Genomic DNA, 20,753 nt, shown 5'->3' on the forward strand with positions numbered 1-20,753 from the left:
TCTGAAAGTACGATGAATGTTGAAGCAAATGTGCGCGGCACGTCCGGGAATAAAAGCTTTTAAACTTAACCATTGTTAATGATCTGGCCCGGCGCGCGCTACTTCGTAGCTTTTAACATTTCGAGAAGAAAGCGGCGCGCGCTACTTCGAAGAAATTTAGACGAGTAACATCCGTCAACTTTTAAAGAATTTATCTGATGCACAATTTCCTTTGCGTAAATTAATTAAATTCATATAATTTCTTCTCCTAGAGAGCAGAGAGAAGCAAATAATTTGACGGATGTTACTCGTCTAAAATTCTTCAAAATAGCGCGCGCCGCTTTCTTCTCGAAATGTTGGCCCGATGGCAAGTTGTTATACGTTGTATGACCCGCCGCGCACGAGTGCGCGGCTCCCCCTGTATCGTCAGGACGATAAAGGTGAATCGTCAGGACGACATAGTGAAACGACCGTGGGGGTCGCAACGTGATACAAATGGCAAGTGCTACGAAGTAGCGCGCGCCGGGCCAGATCATTAACAATGTTCACGTTCAACTGTCAACGATCTTGTCAGGTATTTAATTTAGTAATTGTCTGCTAATGTCCTGTCCTTTTTAGATTCTATGAGATAAGCGGTTAGCGGACATTCGGACAATGGCTTGTAGGTTTATCATTTATAACCTACCAGGACGCGCGCCGAGTTGGACTCGTCGACATGGTCCTGGAACAAATATTTTACGAGTATCACCCGTTTAACAATGGCGGGCGTGTTATGTCCCCAGCAAACCTGGCTGGGCGTCCTTCAGTTATTTTCATGGCGCATTTTGAATTTGCATTTTTATTCAAATGTAAATTTTCCACCCTATAGGCAGTGCGCCATCGACCGTAAGACGCGCGCGCTGACCATTGAATGGTTTTTTAGCTCGTATTTCGGCCAGCACATTATTTCGGAAACAATCAAAAAGTTATAATACTTCCCAGTTCCCATATAACGATTTTGTTGAAATCTGGTCAGCGTACGTAAACACTTATGTTCTACTGAACCTAAATTAGTTTGAGCAATTTCGATGGTCAGAATTTGAGTTATCAACGAATTTATACCTATTTTGTCATATTTTTAGACCTCTTAATCAAGGCCAATCTCTCCCAACTACATTAGGTTCAGTAGTTAAGTATGATTGGAAGGTTCTGACAAATTTTCAGCATGATTCATGTCCAGGAACCGAAGATATGATAAAATAATACGACAAAAATCAACGAATTTCGTCAAATAACGCGACTTTTACACCTAATTTTGCTCCAAAAGCCGCGCACCATCAAATATGGCACCTAGGCGAAACTCACTGATCATTCCAAAAAAGTATGACAAATTTGGTACTGTGAAAATTCTCACAGTCTCTAGAAAACAATTATGGTACAAAAATTTTGAAAATCCGTGCAAGTTTATTTTTATCGTGCACTCCCTACACCCTATCTTGATTCACGATGTCAATCCTTCGCATCTCGCCGATCTGCAACTGTGGTTGCGAGAAGCATTATTTGATGCGCGCGCGACCCAGTAGTGCATCGCGCTACAACACCCTATCGCAAGTTTATTATTATAATTATTTTTATCCCATAGCACAAATGACAAAGTGATCATTGAGGATAATATGCGATGAAATTGTAGCAAATACGAGCGTGCTAAATCAGTATCACTCTACAGTCGATCTTCGAGATTGTTCTAAAAGGGCCCCCGTCAGTTGAAACCAACTTGAGACGATGTATTTTCGGACGCTGATTCCGAATCACCCCCCATGACATTGACATATATAATAGGGTTAAAATGCTCCCCTGGCGAAAAACTGTCTCGATCACGTGATATGACCGTATAAGGAAGTTAGTCTAATTTCTCGTTAGGGTTAAGGTTTCAGCATATGCTTTTGTTAAGGATTGGGTTAGGACTTAGGGTTAGGTTTGGGATCGGGATCAGATTTATAGAGTGTTATGGTTTTGAATAGTCGTTCAGGGTCAGCTAGAGAACGGGTTGAAGAAGTCACGTGACAGTCGAGTTTAGAGTGATTAATCATCATCCGAACGAATACAAGTCTTTTTCATATCAGAGCGGATTATGTTAAACTCCGGGTTTTCACTTTGAATTACTCCTCGTAGTTTGATTTTGGAATATCTTCGAGATAGACAGTAGACACACTTCGATAAAAGTATTATAAATACTCTTTCCACTTTTAGTTTTATTGTTTATTGCAATTGCACCCTGTAAAATTTAGCCTTGGTCTTTATTTGAGTAGTGATGACAATGTAATTAGGATTTAATCTTGTGCCTTAGTGCTTATAAAAAAGTTGTCAGTGCTTCTTAAAGTCAAACTTAAACTCGTTCATAATTTAATTTACTCACGCCCTACTAAATCAATTAAGTAATAAGTAAAGTTTGACGAGCAAAAGGAAAATTCAATTATTCGGTGTCGAGCTCGGTTGCAAAATTTAATTTACTCGATTTAAGTAGCTGATTCAGAACTCTATTACAATTTTGAATCGAATTAGTTTTCTGTACTTTAAGTTTCAAACCCTTCAAGAGGATTTAAACTCGCTGTCTCTAATTATTAGCCGCAGGATAAATTTCGGAGAGAGTCCCGATCCCGATCCCACTTTCAGTTTTAATATTCTTGAGATAATGAAGTTGATCCTTGTATTGGCTTGTATTCCAGCTCTCATTGAAGCTGAATTCGCTTGGAGTTACAAATGTGGCGAGGACTCTGTTTGTAAGAGGGTCCCCTTAGCAGGTATTCAAATACCAAAAACCTTTAACTTTTATTGTTAATTTAGACTCAGGAAGACTCAAGATGTAATTGTATTAATAATCTACTAGTGCACACGACTTTTTGCTTACTATTAATTAACTCTCGATCAAACCATCTATTACAACTACAAGATCAAATGTGCCTTGGCCACTTTGAACTTTAGCAAGTTTAGTGAGTTAGATTGTCCAATAACGAGTAAACCACTACAGAAACGAACGGAGAGTACACCCCATTACCAAAGTGTCGTTTGGCTTGCAAAGCAGGTGGAACCCTGTGGCCATATCCTACGGGTAGTGTCCACATCGGGTCTGGTGTTATCTCTGTTAATGTCGCCAACTTCGAGTAAGAAGCCCATATAATATTGCATTAATTTATTTCTAACTGTATCACTATCATCTGAAGTAGATTATTTCTCAAAATGATTCGCAACAGCGTCCAGCGACGAATACCTATTATAGTTATTGCACAATTATTGAGAAGTCGATTTCTTTCTCTCAGAATCGTAGCGGCCAGAACAACTCGTTTACAAGAAGCTGTGGCAGTGTTCCAGAACCACTACAAACCTTTCACTGCTGCTGGAGACGCAAAACAGGTTTCATATCAATATTAAATATTATCATGTAAGAACCAAACTCCTAATGATCAGGAAAACAATATGACATATTATACTTTAACAGATGCTCTCTGTTTAGGTGAAAGTTCAGTTCCAAATCTCAGACGAGACCAGTGAACTGGACCTGAAAACTGACGAAAGTTACAGACTCTGGATCCAGACCTACAATGGAAATGTTATTGTGGTCGTCACTGCCCTTACTTTCCAGGTCAGGATTCTAACTCAGGCCAAATCTACAATTGCACTTTATTTTTAGTGATAGATAAAATAGACGGATAATAGATAAAATAGACGGATAAGATCTGTAATCCTAGTATAACCCACTATCCTTTTGACAAGATAGCGCCCCCAAATTCCCAATGCACCAGAAATATAATCTATTTTCCTAAACTCAGGGAGGTAGACATGGGTTGGAGACCCTCTCTCAGCTGATCCAGTGTGAAGAACAAAGTTGCTACATGGCTAGTGACGTCCTTATCAATGATGCTCCTAAGTACCCCTGGAGGGGAGTTTTGTTGGACACTAGCCGTAACTACTTCCGCGTAGAAACTATCAAGTAAGTTAAGTGACGGACACGGGGAATAAGTTAAGTGACGGACACGGGGAATAAGTTAAGTGACGGACACGGGGAATAAGTTAAGTGACGGACACGGGGAATAAGTTAAGTGACGGACACGGGGAATAAGTTAAGTGACGGACACGGGGAATAAGTTAAGTGACGGACACGGGGAATAAGTTAAGTGACGGACACGGGGAATAAGTTAAGTGACGGACACGGGGAATAAGTTAAGTGACGGACACGGGGAATAAGTTAAGTGACGAACACGGGGAATAAGTTAAGTGACGGACACGGGGAATAAGTTAAGTGACGGACTCGGGGAATAAGTTAAGTGACGGACACGGGGAATAAGTTAAGTGACGGACACGGGGAATAAGTTAAGTGACGGACACGGGGAATAAGTTAAGTGACGGACAAGGGGAATAAGTTAAGTGACGAACACGGGGAATAAGTTAAATGACGGACACGGGGAATAAGTTAAGTGACGGACACGGGGAATAAGTTAAGTGACGGACACGGGGAATAAGTTAAGTGACGGACACGGGGAATAAGTTAAGTGACGGACACGGGGAATAAGTTAAGTGACGGACACAGGGAATAAGTTAAGTGACGGACACGGGGAATAAGTTAAGTGACGGACAAGGGGAATAAGTTAAGTGACGGACACGGGGAATAAGTTAAGTGACGGACACGGGGAATAAGTTAAGTGACGGACACAGGGAATAAGTTAAGTGACGGACACGGGGAATAAGTTAAGTGATGGACACGGGGAATAAGTTAAGTGACGGACACGGGGAATAAGTTAAGTGACGGACACGGGGAATAAGTTAAGTGACGAACACGGGGAATAAGTTAAGTGACGGACACGGGGAATAAGTTAAGTGACGGACTCGGGGAATAAGTTAAGTGACGGACACGGGGAATAAGTTAAGTGATGGACACGGGGAATAAGTTAAGTGACGGACACGGGGAATAAGTTAAGTGACGGACACGGGGAATAAGTTAAGTGACGAACACGGGGAATAAGTTAAATGACGGACACGAGGAATAAGTTAAGTGACGGACACGGGGAATAAGTTAAGTGACGGACACGGGGAATAAGTTAAGTGACGGACAAGGGGAATAAGTTAAGTGACGGACACGGGGAATAAGTTAAGTGACGAACACGGGGAATAAGTTAAATGACGGACACGAGGAATAAGTTAAGTGACGGACACGGGGAATAAGTTAAGTGACGGACACGGGGAATAAGTTAAGTGACGGACACGGGGAATAAGTTAAGTGACGAACACGGGGAATAAGTTAAATGACGGACACGGGGAATAAGTTAAGTGACGGACACGGGGAATAAGTTAAGTGATGGACACGGGGAATAAGTTAAGTGACGGACACGGGGAATAAGTTAAGTGACGGACACGGGGAATAAGTTAAGTGACGAACACGGGGAATAAGTTAAATGACGGACACGAGGAATAAGTTAAGTGACGGACACGGGGAATAAGTTAAGTGACGGACACGGGGAATAAGTTAAGTGACGGACACGGGGAATAAGTTAAGTGACGGACAAGGGGAATAAGTTAAGTGACGGACACGGGGAATAAGTTAAGTGACGGACAAGGGGAATAAGTTAAGTGACGGACACGGGGAATAAGTTAAGTGACGGACACGGGGAATAAGTTAAGTGACGGACACAGGGAATAAGTTAAGTGACGGACACGGGGAATAAGTTAAGTGATGGACACGGGGAATAAGTTAAGTGACGGACACGGGGAGTAAGTTAAGTGACGGACACGGGGAATAAGTTAAATGACGGACACGGGGAATAAGTTAAGTGACGAACACGGGGAATAAGTTAAGTGACGGACACGGGGAATAAGTTAAGTGACGGACACGGGGAATAAGTTAAGTGACGGACACGGGGAATAAGTTAAGTGACGAACACGGGGAATAAGTTAAGTGACGGACACGGGGAATAAGTTAAGTGACGGACTCGGGGAATAAGTTAAGTGACGGACACGGGGAATAAGTTAAGTGACGGACACGGGGAATAAGTTAAGTGACGGACACGGGGAATAAGTTAAGTGACGGACACGGGGAATAAGTTAAGTGACGAACACGGGGAATAAGTTAAATGACGGACACGAGGAATAAGTTAAGTGACGGACACGGGGAATAAGTTAAGTGACGGACACGGGGAATAAGTTAAGTGACGGACACGGGGAATAAGTTAAGTGACGAACACGGGGAATAAGTTAAATGACGGACACGAGGAATAAGTTAAGTGACGGACACGGGGAATAAGTTAAATGACGGACACGGGGAATAAGTTAAGTGACGAACACGGGGAATAAGTTAAGTGACGGACACGGGGAATAAGTTAAGTGACGGACACGGGGAATAAGTTAAGTGACGGACACGGGGAATAAGTTAAGTGACGAACACGGGGAATAAGTTAAGTGACGGACACGGGGAATAAGTTAAGTGACGGACACGGGGAATAAGTTAAGTGACGGACACGGGGAATAAGTTAAGTGACGAACACGGGGAATAAGTTAAATGACGGACACGAGGAATAAGTTAAGTGACGGACACGGGGAATAAGTTAAGTGACGGACACGGGGAATAAGTTAAGTGACGGACAAGGGGAATAAGTTAAGTGACGGACACGGGGAATAAGTTAAGTGACGAACACGGGGAATAAGTTAAATGACGGACACGAGGAATAAGTTAAGTGACGGACACGGGGAATAAGTTAAGTGACGGACACGGGGAATAAGTTAAGTGACGGACACGGGGAATAAGTTAAGTGACGAACACGGGGAATAAGTTAAATGACGGACACGGGGAATAAGTTAAGTGACGGACACGGGGAATAAGTTAAGTGATGGACACGGGGAATAAGTTAAGTGACGGACACGGGGAATAAGTTAAGTGACGGACACGGGGAATAAGTTAAGTGACGAACACGGGGAATAAGTTAAATGACGGACACGAGGAATAAGTTAAGTGACGGACACGGGGAATAAGTTAAGTGACGGACACGGGGAATAAGTTAAGTGACGGACAAGGGGAATAAGTTAAGTGACGGACACGGGGAATAAGTTAAGTGACGGACACGGGGAATAAGTTAAGTGACGGACACAGGGAATAAGTTAAGTGACGGACACGGGGAATAAGTTAAGTGATGGACACGGGGAATAAGTTAAGTGACGGACACGGGGAGTAAGTTAAGTGACGGACACGGGGAATAAGTTAAATGACGGACACGGGGAATAAGTTAAGTGACGAACACGGGGAATAAGTTAAGTGACGGACACGGGGAATAAGTTAAGTGACGGACACGGGGAATAAGTTAAGTGACGGACACGGGGAATAAGTTAAGTGACGGACACGGGGAATAAGTTAAGTGACGGACACGGGGAATAAGTTAAGTGACGGACACGGGGAATAAGTTAAGTGACGGACACGGGGAATAAGTTAAGTGACGGACACGGGGAATAAGTTAAGTGACGGACACGGGGAATAAGTTAAGTGACGGACACTGGGAATAAGTTAAGTGACGGACACGGGGAATAAGTTAAGTGACGGACACTACACGGGGAATAGTTCTCGCGGGTTCCGTATACACTCTTTATTAAAAAAGACTTAAGACTCAATACAACTTCTTATTTACTACCCACACATAGTACATACACAAAGTCAGTAAAATATCTCCTCAGAAAGGTGATAGACGGACTCTCAGCCTCAAAACTGAACACCTTTCACTGGCACATCACGGACACACACAGTTTCCCATTCCACTCCAAACGACGACCAAGGATGACAGAGTGGGGAGCCTATAGTCCTGAGCAGATTTACACTGACGAGGATATTAAAGACATCGTACATTACGCTGACGTAAGGGCATAGAATATAATTGAAAATTATTAAAAGATCTAAAAGCGATTTCCCCTCTTCATGTTTGAATATTATGAAGTATAAATGTAGGCACGTCTGGAGATGATAACTTTGTATCTATAATTATAATTATAAAATTGATGACATGACAGATCCGGGGAGTGAGAGTTGTTCCGGAGTTAGATGCTCCAGCACACAGTGGTAACGGGTACCAATGGGGAGAGGAGGAAGGCCTGGGCAAGCTGGCAGTCTGCATCAACAAGGACCCCTGGGAGAAGTTCTGTGTGGAGCCTCCTTGCGGACAGATGAACCTGGCTAATCCTAACTTGTACGATGTTGTCGAGGTTAGGGGTCTACTCACTCAATCAACGCACTGGTTACTAATAGTAACACTACTAGTAACCATAGTTACACTACTAGTTACCATAGTTAGGTTAGGGGTCTACTCACTCAATCAACGTACTGTTCGATACAATTTTGGGGTATAGACCAGAGGGTAGTAGTAGTCAGGGTCATGGTAAGGTTCTTTATCAACAATTTGTAGGTCTTCTGTTTTCCAGGATATTTACAAAGACATGCTGGACAGTTTTACAGGATCTGCATTCCACATTGGAGGGGACGAGGTCAACTTTAACTGCTGGAATACAACTCAAGAGATTACTGACTACATGGACAGCAAGCAGTGAGTAATGACGTTATCAGAACCCTGGTTACTATAGTTACTATAATTAGGATCCCTTATAAGTGGAAATGGAAAATATTATCCAACTTAGTAATATGACAGTGGGATCTTTTCAGCGCTCATATCACGTGTTTACATTAATTAGGGGGTGGGGGATACTAATTAATTAACTAACTAATATCCCTTGATTCTAGAATCCCACGCTCCGAGGAAGGTTTTATGGAGCTGTGGAACGAGTACCAAGTAGAAGCTCTGAGTAGGTTCAAGAAAGCTAACGGAGGTAAGCTGGAGGTGGTGCTGTGGACCAGCCACATGTTACCATAGTTACACTTCTAGTTACCATAGTAACACTACTAGTAACCATAGTAACACTACTAGTAACCATAGTTACACTTCTAGTTACCATAGTTATACTACTAGTTACACTAGTAACCATAGTAACCTACACTAGTAACACTAGGTAAGCTGAAGGACATGGTGCTGTGGACCAGCCACATGACGGAGCCTGAGTTCCTCCATTATTTGGATCCTAGTATCTACACTGTTCAATACTGGGAGAGCTCCACCAACAAACAGGTGAAATACTGGTAATAATACTGGTAATAATACTGGTCATAATACTGGTAATAATACTGGTAATAATACTGGTAATAATACTGGTAATGATACTGGTAATAATACTGGTAATAATACTGGTAATAATACTGGTAATGATACTGGTAATAATACTGGTAATAATACTGGTAATAATACTGGTAATAATACTGGTAATAATACTGTTAATAATACTGGTAATAATACTGGTAATAATACTGGTAATTATACTGGTAATAATACTGGTAATTATACTGGTAATAATACTGGTAATAATACTGGTAATAATACTGGTAATAATACTGGTAATCATACTGGTAATAATACTGGTAATAATACTGGTAATAATACTGGTAATGATACTGGTAATAATACTGGTAATAATACTGGTAATAATACTGGTAATAATACTGGTAATAATACTGGTAATAATACTGGTAATTATACTGGTAATAATACTGGTAATAATACTGGTAATAATACTGGTAATAATACTGGTAATAATACTGGTAATAATACTGGTAATAATACTGGTAATAATACTGGTAATGATACTGGTAATGATACTGGTAATAATACTGGTAATAATACTGGTAATAATACTGGTAATAATACTGGTAATAATACTGGTAATAATACTGGTAATAATACTGGTAATGATACTGGTAATGATACTGGTAATAATACTGGTAATAATACTGGTAATAATACTGGTAATAATACTGGTAATAATACTGGTAATAATACTGGTAATAATACTGGTAATAATACTGGTAATAATACTGGTAATAATACTGGTAATAATACTGGTAATAATACTGGTAATAATACCGGTAATAATACTGGTAATAATACTGGTAATAATACTGGTAATAATACTGGTAATAATACTGGTAATAATACTGGTAATGATACTGGTAATGATACTGGTAATAATACTGGTAATAATACTGGTAATAATACTGGTAATAATACTGGTAATAATACTGGTAATAATACTGGTAATAATACTGGTAATAATACTGGTAATAATACTGGTAATAATACTGGTAATAATACTGGTAATAATACTGGTAATAATACTGGTAATGATACTGGTAATGATACTGGTAATAATACTGGTAATAATACTGGTAATAATACTGGTAATAATACTGGTAATGATACTGGTAATGATACTGGTAATAATACTGGTAATAATACTGGCAATGATACTGGTAATAATACTGGTAATAATACTGGTAATAATACTGGTAATTATACTGGTAATAATACTGGTAATAATACTGGTAATAATACTGGTAATAATACTGGTAATCATACTGGTAATAATACTGGTAATAATACTGGTAATAATACTGGTAATAATACTGGTAATAATACTGGTAATAATACTGGTAATAATACTGGTAATTATACTGGTAATAATACTGGTAATAATACTGGTAATAATACTGGTAATAATACTGGTAATCATACTGGTAATAATACTGGTAATAATACTGGTAATAATACTGGTAATAATACTGGTAATAATACTGGTAATAATACTGGTAATAATACTGGTAATAATACTGGTAATAATACTGGTAATGATACTGGTAATGATACTGGTAATAATACTGGTAATAATACTGGTAATAATACTGGTAATAATACTGGTAATAATACTGGTAATAATACTGGTAATAATACTGGTAATAATACTGGCAATAATACTGGTAATAATACTGGTAATAATACTGGTAATAATACTGGTAATAATACTGGTAATAATACTGGTAATAATACTGGTAATAATACTGGTAATAATACTGGTAATAATACTGGTAATAATACTGGTAATAATACTGGTAATAATACTGGTAATAATACTGGTAATAATACTGGTAATAATACTGGTAATAATACTGGTAATAATACTGGTAATTATACTGGTAATAATACTGGTAATAATACTGGTAATAATACTGGTAATAATACTGGTAATAATACCGGTAATAATACCGGTAATAATACCGGTAATAATACTGGTAATAATACTGGTAATAATACTGGTAATAATACTGGTAATAATACTGGTAATATTACTGGTAATAATACTGGTAATAATACTGGTAATAATACTGGTAATAATACTGGTAATAATACTGGCAATAATACTGGCAATAATACTGGCAATAATACTGGCAATAATACTGGTAATAATACTGGTAATAATACTGGTAATAATACTGGTAATAATACTGGTAATAATACTGGTAATAATACTGGTAATAATACTGGTAATAATACTGGTAATAATACTGGTAATAATACTGGTAATAATACTGGTAATAATACTGGTAATAATACCGGTAATAATACCGGTAATAATACTGGTAATAATACTGGTAATAATACTGGTAATAATACTGGTAATAATACTGGTAATAATACCGGTAATAATACCGGCCAGGTAGCGCAGTTGGTTAGAACGCCTGTCTTACAATCGTTAGGTTGCGAGTTCGAAACCCACTGACTGCCTGGTCGTGGGGTGAGCGTCGTCGACGTTCAGCTAAGGATCATGAGTGGTCTATGCAGCCCCCCGGTCTACTCAGCCGAATACTCGAGAAATCGGGTGTGAGGGTTAAATGAGGAGCTGCACATTGCAGCAAAGTCTCGGACGAAGAAAGTATGGTACACACTACCTTAACCGTCACTGGCCAAAAAAGATCCTTCGGCTTCCTGTAATTGGCTGGTTGCACTTGTGTAACATTGTGGCTGTTGGAATACACCGAAGTAAAATAAGTGTCTAGATAAAAAAAATACTGGTAATAATACTGGTAATAATACTGGTAATAATACTGGTAATATTACTGGTAATAATACTGGTAATAATACTGGTAATAATACTGGTAATAATACTGGTAATAATACTGGTAATAATACTGGTAATAATACTGGTAATAATACCGGTAATAATACTGGTAATAATACTGGTAATAATACTGGTAATGATACTGGTAATGATACTGGTAATAATACTGGTAATAATACTGGTAATAATACTGGTAATAATACTGGTAATAATACTGTTAATAATACTGGTAATAATACCGGTAATAATACCGGTAATAATACTGGTAATAATACTGGTAATGATACTGGTAATAATACTGGTAATAATACTGGTAATAATACTGGTAATAATACTGGTGATAATACTGGTAATAATACTGGTGATAATACTGGTAATGATACTGGTAATGATACTGGTAATTGGTAAACTCACGCACATAAAACTTCCCAAAAATTGAAGAGACTACTTTTCTACAAAACAGCGGATCCTACAAAAAATGTTTACTTAATCTTTTTATATTTCGACATTTTTGGAATTATAAATAACTGGCATGTTAACGACAAACCCCCAATATCACTGCTACCGTGGTATATATAATATAGTATATATAATTCAGTATATATAATATAGTATATATACTGAATTATATATATAATCGCAGCTGCCGAACCTGGTGAAGAAAGGTTTCCAAGTGATCATGAGTAACTATGACGACCTGTACCTCGACTGCGGATTTGGAGCCTGGGTAGGAGAGGGTAACAACTGGTGCTCACCTTACAAGGTATAGTTACACTACTAGCTACCATAGTTACACTACTAGTTACCATAGTTACACTACTAGTTACCATAGTTACACTACTAGTTACCTGGTTACTAGAGTAGGTTACCATGGTAACTAGAGGGTAACAACTGGTGCTCACCTTACAAGGGCTGGCAGAAGATCTACCATAACGATCCTAAGAAGTACCTGGCTGCACAGGGAGTCACAGATCCAACACTGTGAGTATTCATCTTCCGTATCTTGAGCTTACCTTTATTTGAAACTGCCAGTCTAGAGGAGCCAGGTTACAAATTACAACATATTTAAAGGGAATCAATTAAACAGTTACTATGTATTGTATTTGTAACAGTAACCAATTAATAAGCTGATGGCTCGCATTCTTACAACTGACCCAGTGAACTTTATCAGTTGGGCTAACATAGTCGGTGGAGAAACAGCTCTGTTACTAGTGTAGGTTACTAGGGTTACCAGTGTAGGTTACTAGGGTTACTAGTGTAGGTTACTAGGGTTACTTTATCAGTTGGGCTAACATAGTCGGTGGAGAAACAGCTCTGTTACTAGTGTAGGTTACTAGGGTTACTAGTGTAGGTTACTAGGGTTACTTTATCAGTTGGGCTAACATAGTCGGTGGAGAAACAGCTCTGTTACTAGTGTAGGTTACTAGGGTTACCAGTGTAGGTTACTAGGGTTACTAGTTTAGGTTACTAGGGTTACTTTATCAGTTGGGCTAACATAGTCGGTGGAGAAACAGCTCTGTTACTAGTGTAGGTTACTAGGGTTACCAGTGTAGGTTACTAGGGTTACTAGTGTAGGTTACTAGGGTTACTTTATCAGTTGGGCTAACATAGTCGGTGGAGAAACAGCTCTGTTACTAGTGTAGGTTACTAGGGTTACTAGTGTAGGTTACTAGGGTTACTAGTTTAGGTTACTAGGGTTACTTTATCAGTTGGGCTAACATAGTCGGTGGAGAAACAGCTCTGTTACTAGTGTAGGTTACTAGGGTTACCAGTGTAGGTTACTAGGGTTACTAGTGTAGGTTACTAGGGTTACTTTATCAGTTGGGCTAACATAGTCGGTGGAGAAACAGCTCTGTTACTAGTGTAGGTTACTAGGGTTACCAGTGTAGGTTACTAGGGTTACTAGTTTAGGTTACTAGGGTTACTTTATCAGTTGGGCTAACATAGTCGGTGGAGAAACAGCTCTGTTACTAGTGTAGGTTACTAGGGTTACTAGTGTAGGTTACTAGGGTTACTTTATCAGTTGGGCTAACATAGTCGGTGGAGAAACAGCTCTGTTACTAGTGTAGGTTACTAGGGTTACTAGTGTAGGTTACTAGGGTTACTAGTTTAGGTTACTAGGGTTACTTTATCAGTTGGGCTAACATAGTCGGTGGAGAAACAGCTCTGTTACTAGTGTAGGTTACTAGGGTTACCAGTGTAGGTTACTAGGGTTACTAGTGTAGGTTACTAGGGTTACTTTATCAGTTGGGCTAACATAGTCGGTGGAGAAACAGCTCTGTTACTAGTGTAGGTTACTAGGGTTACCAGTGTAGGTTACTAGGGTTACTAGTTTAGGTTACTAGGGTTACTTTATCAGTTGGGCTAACATAGTCGGTGGAGAAACAGCTCTGTTACTAGTGTAGGTTACTAGGGTTACCAGTGTAGGTTACTAGGGTTACCAGTGTAGGTTACTAGGGTTACTAGTTTAGGTTACTAGGGTTACTTTATCAGTTGGGCTAACATAGTCGGTGGAGAAACAGCTCTGTTACTAGTGTAGGTTACTAGGGTTACCAGTGTAGGTTACTAGGGTTACTAGTGTAGGTTACTAGGGTTACTTTATCAGTTGGGCTAACATAGTCGGTGGAGAAACAGCTCTGTTACTAGTGTAGGTTACTAGGGTTACCAGTGTAGGTTACTAGGGTTACTAGTGTAGGTTACTAGGGTTACTTTATCAGTTGGGCTAACATAGTCGGTGGAGAAACAGCTCTGTTACTAGTGTAGGTTACTAGGGTTACTAGTGTAGGTTACTAGGGTTACTTTATCAGTTGGGCTAACATAGTCGGTGGAGAAACAGCTCTGTTACTAGTGTAGGTTACTAGGGTTACTAGTGTAGGTAACTAGGGTTACTTTATCAGTTGGGCTAACATAGTCGGTGGAGAAACAGCTCTGTTACTAGTGTAGGTTACTAGGGTTACCAGTGTAGGTTACTAGGGTTACTAGTGTAGGTTACTAGGGTTACTTTATCAGTTGGGCTAACATAGTCGGTGGAGAAACAGCTCTGTTACTAGTGTAGGTTACTAGGGTTACCAGTGTAGGTTACTAGGGTTACTAGTTTAGGTTACTAGGGTTACTTTATCAGTTGGGCTAACATAGTCGGTGGAGAAACAGCTCTGTTACTAGTGTAGGTTACTAGGGTTACCAGTGTAGGTTACTAGGGTTACCAGTGTAGGTTACTAGGGTTACTAGTTTAGGTTACTAGGGTTACTTTATCAGTTGGGCTAACATAGTCGGTGGAGAAACAGCTCTGTTACTAGTGTAGGTTACTAGGGTTACTAGTGTAGGTTACTAGGGTTACTAGTGTAGGTTACTAGGGTTACTTTATCAGTTGGGCTAACATAGTCGGTGGAGAAACAGCTCTGTTACTAGTGTAGGTTACTAGGGTTACCAGTGTAGGTTACTAGGGTTACTAGTGTAGGTTACTAGGGTTACTTTATCAGTTGGGCTAACATAGTCGGTGGAGAAACAGCTCTGTTACTAGTGTAGGTTACTAGGGTTACTAGTGTAGGTTACTAGGGTTACTAGTTTAGGTTACTAGGGTTACTTTATCAGTTGGGCTAACATAGTCGGTGGAGAAACAGCTCTGTTACTAGTGTAGGTTACTAGGGTTACCAGTGTAGGTTACTAGGGTTACTAGTGTAGGTTACTAGGGTTACTTTATCAGTTGGGCTAACATAGTCGGTGGAGAAACAGCTCTGTTACTAGTGTAGGTTACTAGGGTTACCAGTGTAGGTTACTAGGGTTACTAGTTTAGGTTACTAGGGTTACTTTATCAGTTGGGCTAACATAGTCGGTGGAGAAACAGCTCTGTTACTAGTGTAGGTTACTAGGGTTACCAGTGTAGGTTACTAGGGTTACCAGTGTAGGTTACTAGGGTTACTAGTTTAGGTTACTAGGGTTACTTTATCAGTTGGGCTAACATAGTCGGTGGAGAAACAGCTCTGTGGACAGAGCAGGCGGGTGATCAGAACGCGATGACAAAGATATTCCCTCGATCTTACGCTCTAGCTGAACGCTACTGGTCCGACCCGACTACAGGTACATATTATAATGAGATCGGTTTAAACTACAGGTACATATTATAATGAGATCGGTTTAAACTACAGGTACATATTATAATGAGATCGGTTTAAACTTTAATTGACATCATTTTAAGAAAATGCAGGCTTCAACTTGGTTAGACCGTGTAACACCCTGTAACTGACAGATAAAAGTCGTTGTAACCATAGTGACTGTTCAATAACCATAGTGACTGTTCAGTAACCATAGTGACTGTTCAGTAACCATAGTGACTGTTCAGTAACCATAGTGACTGTTCAGTAACCATAGTGACTGTTCAGTAACCATAGTGACTGTTCAGTAACCATAGTGACTGAACAGTCACCATAGTGACTGTTCAGTAACCATAGTGACTGTTCAGTAACCATAGTGACTGTTCAGTAACCATAGTGACTGTTCAGTAACCATAGTGACTGTTCAGTAACTATAGTGACTGTTCAGTAACCATAGTGACTGTTCAGTAACCATAGTGACTGTTCAGTAACCATAGTGACTGTTCAGTAACCATAGTGACTGAACAGTCACCATAGTGACTGTTCAGTAACCATAGTGACTGTTCAGTAACCATAGTGACTGTTCAGTAACCATAGTGACTGTTCAGTAACCATAGTGACTGTTCAGTAACCATAGTGACTGTTCAGTAACCATAGTGACTGTTCAGTAACCATAGTGACTGTTCAGTAACCATAGTGACTGTTCAGTAACCATAGTGACTGTTCAGTAACCATAGTGACTGTTCAGTAACCATAGTGACTGTTCAGTAACCATAGTGACTGTTCAGTTACCATAGTGACTGTTCAGTTACCATAGTTACTGTTCAGTTACCATAGTGACTGTTCAGTTACCATAGTGACTGTTCAGTAACCATAGTGACTGTTCAGTAACCATAGTGACTGTTCAGTAACCATAGTGACTGTTCAGTAACCATAGTGACTGTTAAGTAACCATAGTGACTGTTCAGTAACCATAGTGACTGTTCAGTAACCATAGTGACTGTTCAGTTACCATAGAAACAGCTTGGTAACCATGTTAACTGTCCCAGGTTGGTTTGAGGCAGAGCCCAGGCTAGTGTACTTCAACTCCGTGATGGAGAAACAGAGGGGTATCTATGGTAACTCACTGAAGCCTGAATGGTGTGTGCAGAGTCAAGGAATCTGCAAACTCAACTAATTGCATCGTGTAATTGATACACTAATAAAATTAAATTTTAATTATTGTTTTTTAGTTGTCTCTCTAAAAAGTTAGCCAGATTTTAAATCGTATGAAACGGACAAGATAGCGGAGTTTTCATTTGCATCGAAGAATCAAGACCAATAAAACACGGATGTTGTTGAAAATTATTATTAATGGCAACACATCACACGTTATTTATATTATAGGTCCCTATTATTCATTATTTATCATAACTAATTCATTTTCACATTCCAAAAACTTACTTCGTGACTGAGATATGCTATATCAGCGTACCAATGCTAGCTCTGTATCAATATCACGACAAACATGAACTACGACGTATTTTACTTGTATATGGTCACAATGCTGATAAAAAAGCTTCTCAATAAAAAACTTTTGCTTATAAAAAGGTTCTTTAGTGTTCTACACCAAAAACTTTATTTTTCAATCATATCCAAAATGATAAACTGGAAACGAAGGATAATGTAAGCGTGGTAAGTTTTAGGAATGCTTCTTATACTTCAAACAAGACTAATTTCAGCTAAATCAATTAACACAATAATTTAATACAACAGACCTCAATGAATCATCACACACATCCAAAGCCTACATTAGGATCTACTTTAAATACCCAAAATCCAAGAAAATATAACATGAGAAATGAGAAATGGTCGGTTTTGGGGAACCCAAAGCAAACTTTTCAAAAAACAAACTAATTTTATGATCGTAAATTGGACCATGATTTTGAGAGAATATAATCACTGTGACTGAGATGCTCCTAGTTACCATGGTTACTAGAATCATGAAGATAGTTTCACGATCGTGACACCATGCATCTTTTAGCATCGTTCCTAAAGATAAACCATGAACATACATTTATAACATATATTAAACTGGAACACAGCAATCAGATAATTTGAAGGAGTTGATCTACTAGTTGAGTTGATCTACTAGTTGAGTTGATCTACTAGTTGAGTTGATCTACTAGTTGAGTTGATCTACTAATTGAGTTGATCTACTAGTTGAGTTGATCTACTAGTTGAGTTGATCTACTAGTTGAGTTGATCTACTAGTTGAGTTGATCTACTAGTTGAGTTGATCTACTAGTTGAGTTGATCTACTAGTTGAGTTGATCTACTAGTTGAGTTGATCTACTAGTTGAGTTGATCTACTAGTTGAGTTGATCTACTGGTTGAGTTGATCTACTAGTTGAGTTGATCTACTAGTTGAGTTGATCTACTAGTTGAGTTGATCTACTAGTTGAGTTGATCTACTAGTTGAGTTGATCTACTAGTTGAGTTGATCTACTAGTTGAGTTGATCTACTAGTTGAGTTGATCTACTAGTTGAGTTGAGTTGATCTACTAAATCCGTGTAATGTGAAGACCTAATGCAGCCCAATTATATTACATATATGGTATCAGGATGATCACATGTTTTTAATCATTTTAATATAAATAATTAAAACGTTAAATAGAAAATCTTCGTTCAGCTTGATTCAGTTGAAGAATGTTTTGCAGAATGATACCGCACAAAGTAGCGGATCTACATTACAGGGGCTCAGTCGCAATTTGTCGCAGCAATATGCTTCAAAATGCGACTGAGCACCGAATATTTTAACGATGATTTTCCACTTTTTGTTCTAAGACCCACTAAGATAGAAAACCAACTAACGTGAAATAAAAGTAGAAAATGAAGAAAAGTTGGCGTATTTTAGAAACAACAGCCTCAATATGATGACAAATTACAAATTTACGCTCATCTGATGAGTCGTGGGAGTCGAGTAAAATCTTAATATTTTAACACTTTTGTCTTTTAGGAACTCTATAGACATATAATCTGTACGCAATAATATCAATGTTGAAGTTTAACATTTCTCGTTTCATGATATTACAAAAAGCAAACTCTGTCAACTCCGCTCGTGCTACTACTACTACTAGTATAGTAGTACTGCAATCTCTAAGAAATATCTCCTTTCAAGATTCGGCTTACATGTTCCAGACAGATTTTCCAGTATTAATCAAAATTAATAATTCGTACACGCTTTTTTAAATTACTGGAAAGAAAATCTGAACTCGTAGTAAGAAGCTGCATCAAACTCGTTTACGCTGTTCCAGCCTTGAGATAGAGTTGACAGATCTAACATGAGTAAGAAACAATTTCACCGTGGGTGCATTCATAATTATGTTTTACAATTACATAAATTTCTATTCTGATTTCACTTAAGTCTTATAACAAAATCCCGTTAATTGAACCTAACATGCACAGAGTGGGCCCCGTGAAACACTACTAGTTACCATAGTTACACTACTAGTTACTATAGTTACAAATATACGAGGAGGAGGAGGTACAGCTGAAAATAAGGGCCCACTTAGTTCACAATTGATGAGATAACACGTTAACAAATGGGTGTTACCATGACAACACTCCTGCATCAAGGACGGGACATGATGACATCTCTTCAACACATTTCGTAACAAAACAATATACTTAAAACAAACGCATCTTTATCACACCATACTTTTACCAAGTTACATAATCTTCACTAAAAAACATGGTGCTGCTGCGGGCGGGGAAGCGATGCACACAGGAGAAATCGATTCTTACGATAAGTATTAAGTATTAATTTTAGGAGAATTATAAATTTAAAAAGTGATTTGCACCTCGCCTTCCCGTCAGCAGCGACAACAATTGGGGGAACCAATATATTTATAAAGGAGTACTTCCTCTCAATCTTACACTCTTGATCCTACCAATTACCATCTTGTCATATTTTTTATTATTTTCACGCATTTTAACAGAATCAGTGCTATCCTGGGACTATTCCAACTGGCCATTTTATGAGTTAAGGGTTTTACTGTAGATAACATTGCCAATAAACCGAGAAATTGAATAAAAATGTAATCTAAAATTTACCATGCGATACAACAGTTCAGAAACTTTAATGATATTAATCAGAACTCCAGATTCATAAACTTATTGTACGCATGAACGGCTTAATAGTAATACATAGCTACAAAATTTAAATCTTATAATCCGAATTCGGCCACAATTGGAAACAATCGAGAATCAAACAGATAGACCGATATAACGTATAGCTTAAAATAATTCCGAGCCGAATTCTGGAGAATGTTACATTAGCAAATTAGCCCTTAGCTCTTGTTCCAAGAAAATGGCACCAACTGAATTCTTATTTAGAATTTACTTTATCAAAAGATTAACGATATTGTCAACAATTGCCAAGGAAAAAAGAGAAAAAACGCTAGTACAAAGATTTGTCCGCCTAAAATTAAGAGTTCAACTCCAACTCCAACACTATATAATACTGTGCAAAGTGACACTGCAACCAAAGCCTTAAAATGAAACCTCCATAAATTAAATTCATAAATATTAATATAGAGCAGAAATTTCGGTCACCGTCGACTTAAACTTAAATCTCCTTAAATATCAAAAGCAAAGCAGATAAAAAATGAACCAACTATGTTCATTTTTGGTGACTTG

The 20,753-nt window shown here is 38.6% G+C and overlaps 1 protein-coding gene across 1 annotated transcript; it reads left to right on the forward strand.

Annotated features, from left to right (window-relative positions):
* Positions 1–2,565: 2,565 nt before the first annotated feature.
* Positions 2,566–17,291, forward strand: LOC134812042 (chitooligosaccharidolytic beta-N-acetylglucosaminidase-like). The gene is made up of 14 exons (XM_063819228.1): positions 2,566–2,759; positions 2,987–3,119; positions 3,276–3,369; positions 3,470–3,598; positions 3,786–3,946; positions 7,669–7,846; positions 7,999–8,190; positions 8,407–8,528; positions 8,723–8,808; positions 8,989–9,104; positions 12,626–12,745; positions 12,860–12,963; positions 15,932–16,059; positions 17,123–17,291. The coding sequence occupies exons 1-14, from the start codon at positions 2,651–2,653 to the stop codon at positions 17,248–17,250; spliced, it is 1,800 nt and encodes a 599-aa protein (XP_063675298.1). The 5' UTR covers positions 2,566–2,650; the 3' UTR covers positions 17,251–17,291.
* The last annotated feature ends 3,462 nt before the right edge of the window (positions 17,292–20,753 follow it).

This window comes from Bolinopsis microptera, chromosome 2, assembly GCF_026151205.1.
Source record: "Bolinopsis microptera isolate Bmic1 chromosome 2, MBARI_Bmic_1.0, whole genome shotgun sequence".
NCBI classification, from domain to species: domain Eukaryota; kingdom Metazoa; phylum Ctenophora; class Tentaculata; order Lobata; family Bolinopsidae; genus Bolinopsis; species Bolinopsis microptera.

What these genes read in the sequence shown, in the direction of transcription:
- LOC134812042 (XM_063819228.1), top strand. Translation starts at nt 2,651, where the DNA reads ATGAAGTTGATCCTTGTATTGGCTTGTATTCCAGCTCTCATTGAAGCT. An exon ending in TCACTGCCCTTACTTTCCAG is followed by an intron (nt 3,599 to 3,785) that starts GTCAGGATTCTA and finishes TCCTAAACTCAG; the next exon opens with GGAGGTAGACATGGGTTGGA. An exon ending in CTGGTCCGACCCGACTACAG is followed by an intron (nt 16,060 to 17,122) that starts GTACATATTATA and finishes TAACTGTCCCAG; the next exon opens with GTTGGTTTGAGGCAGAGCCC.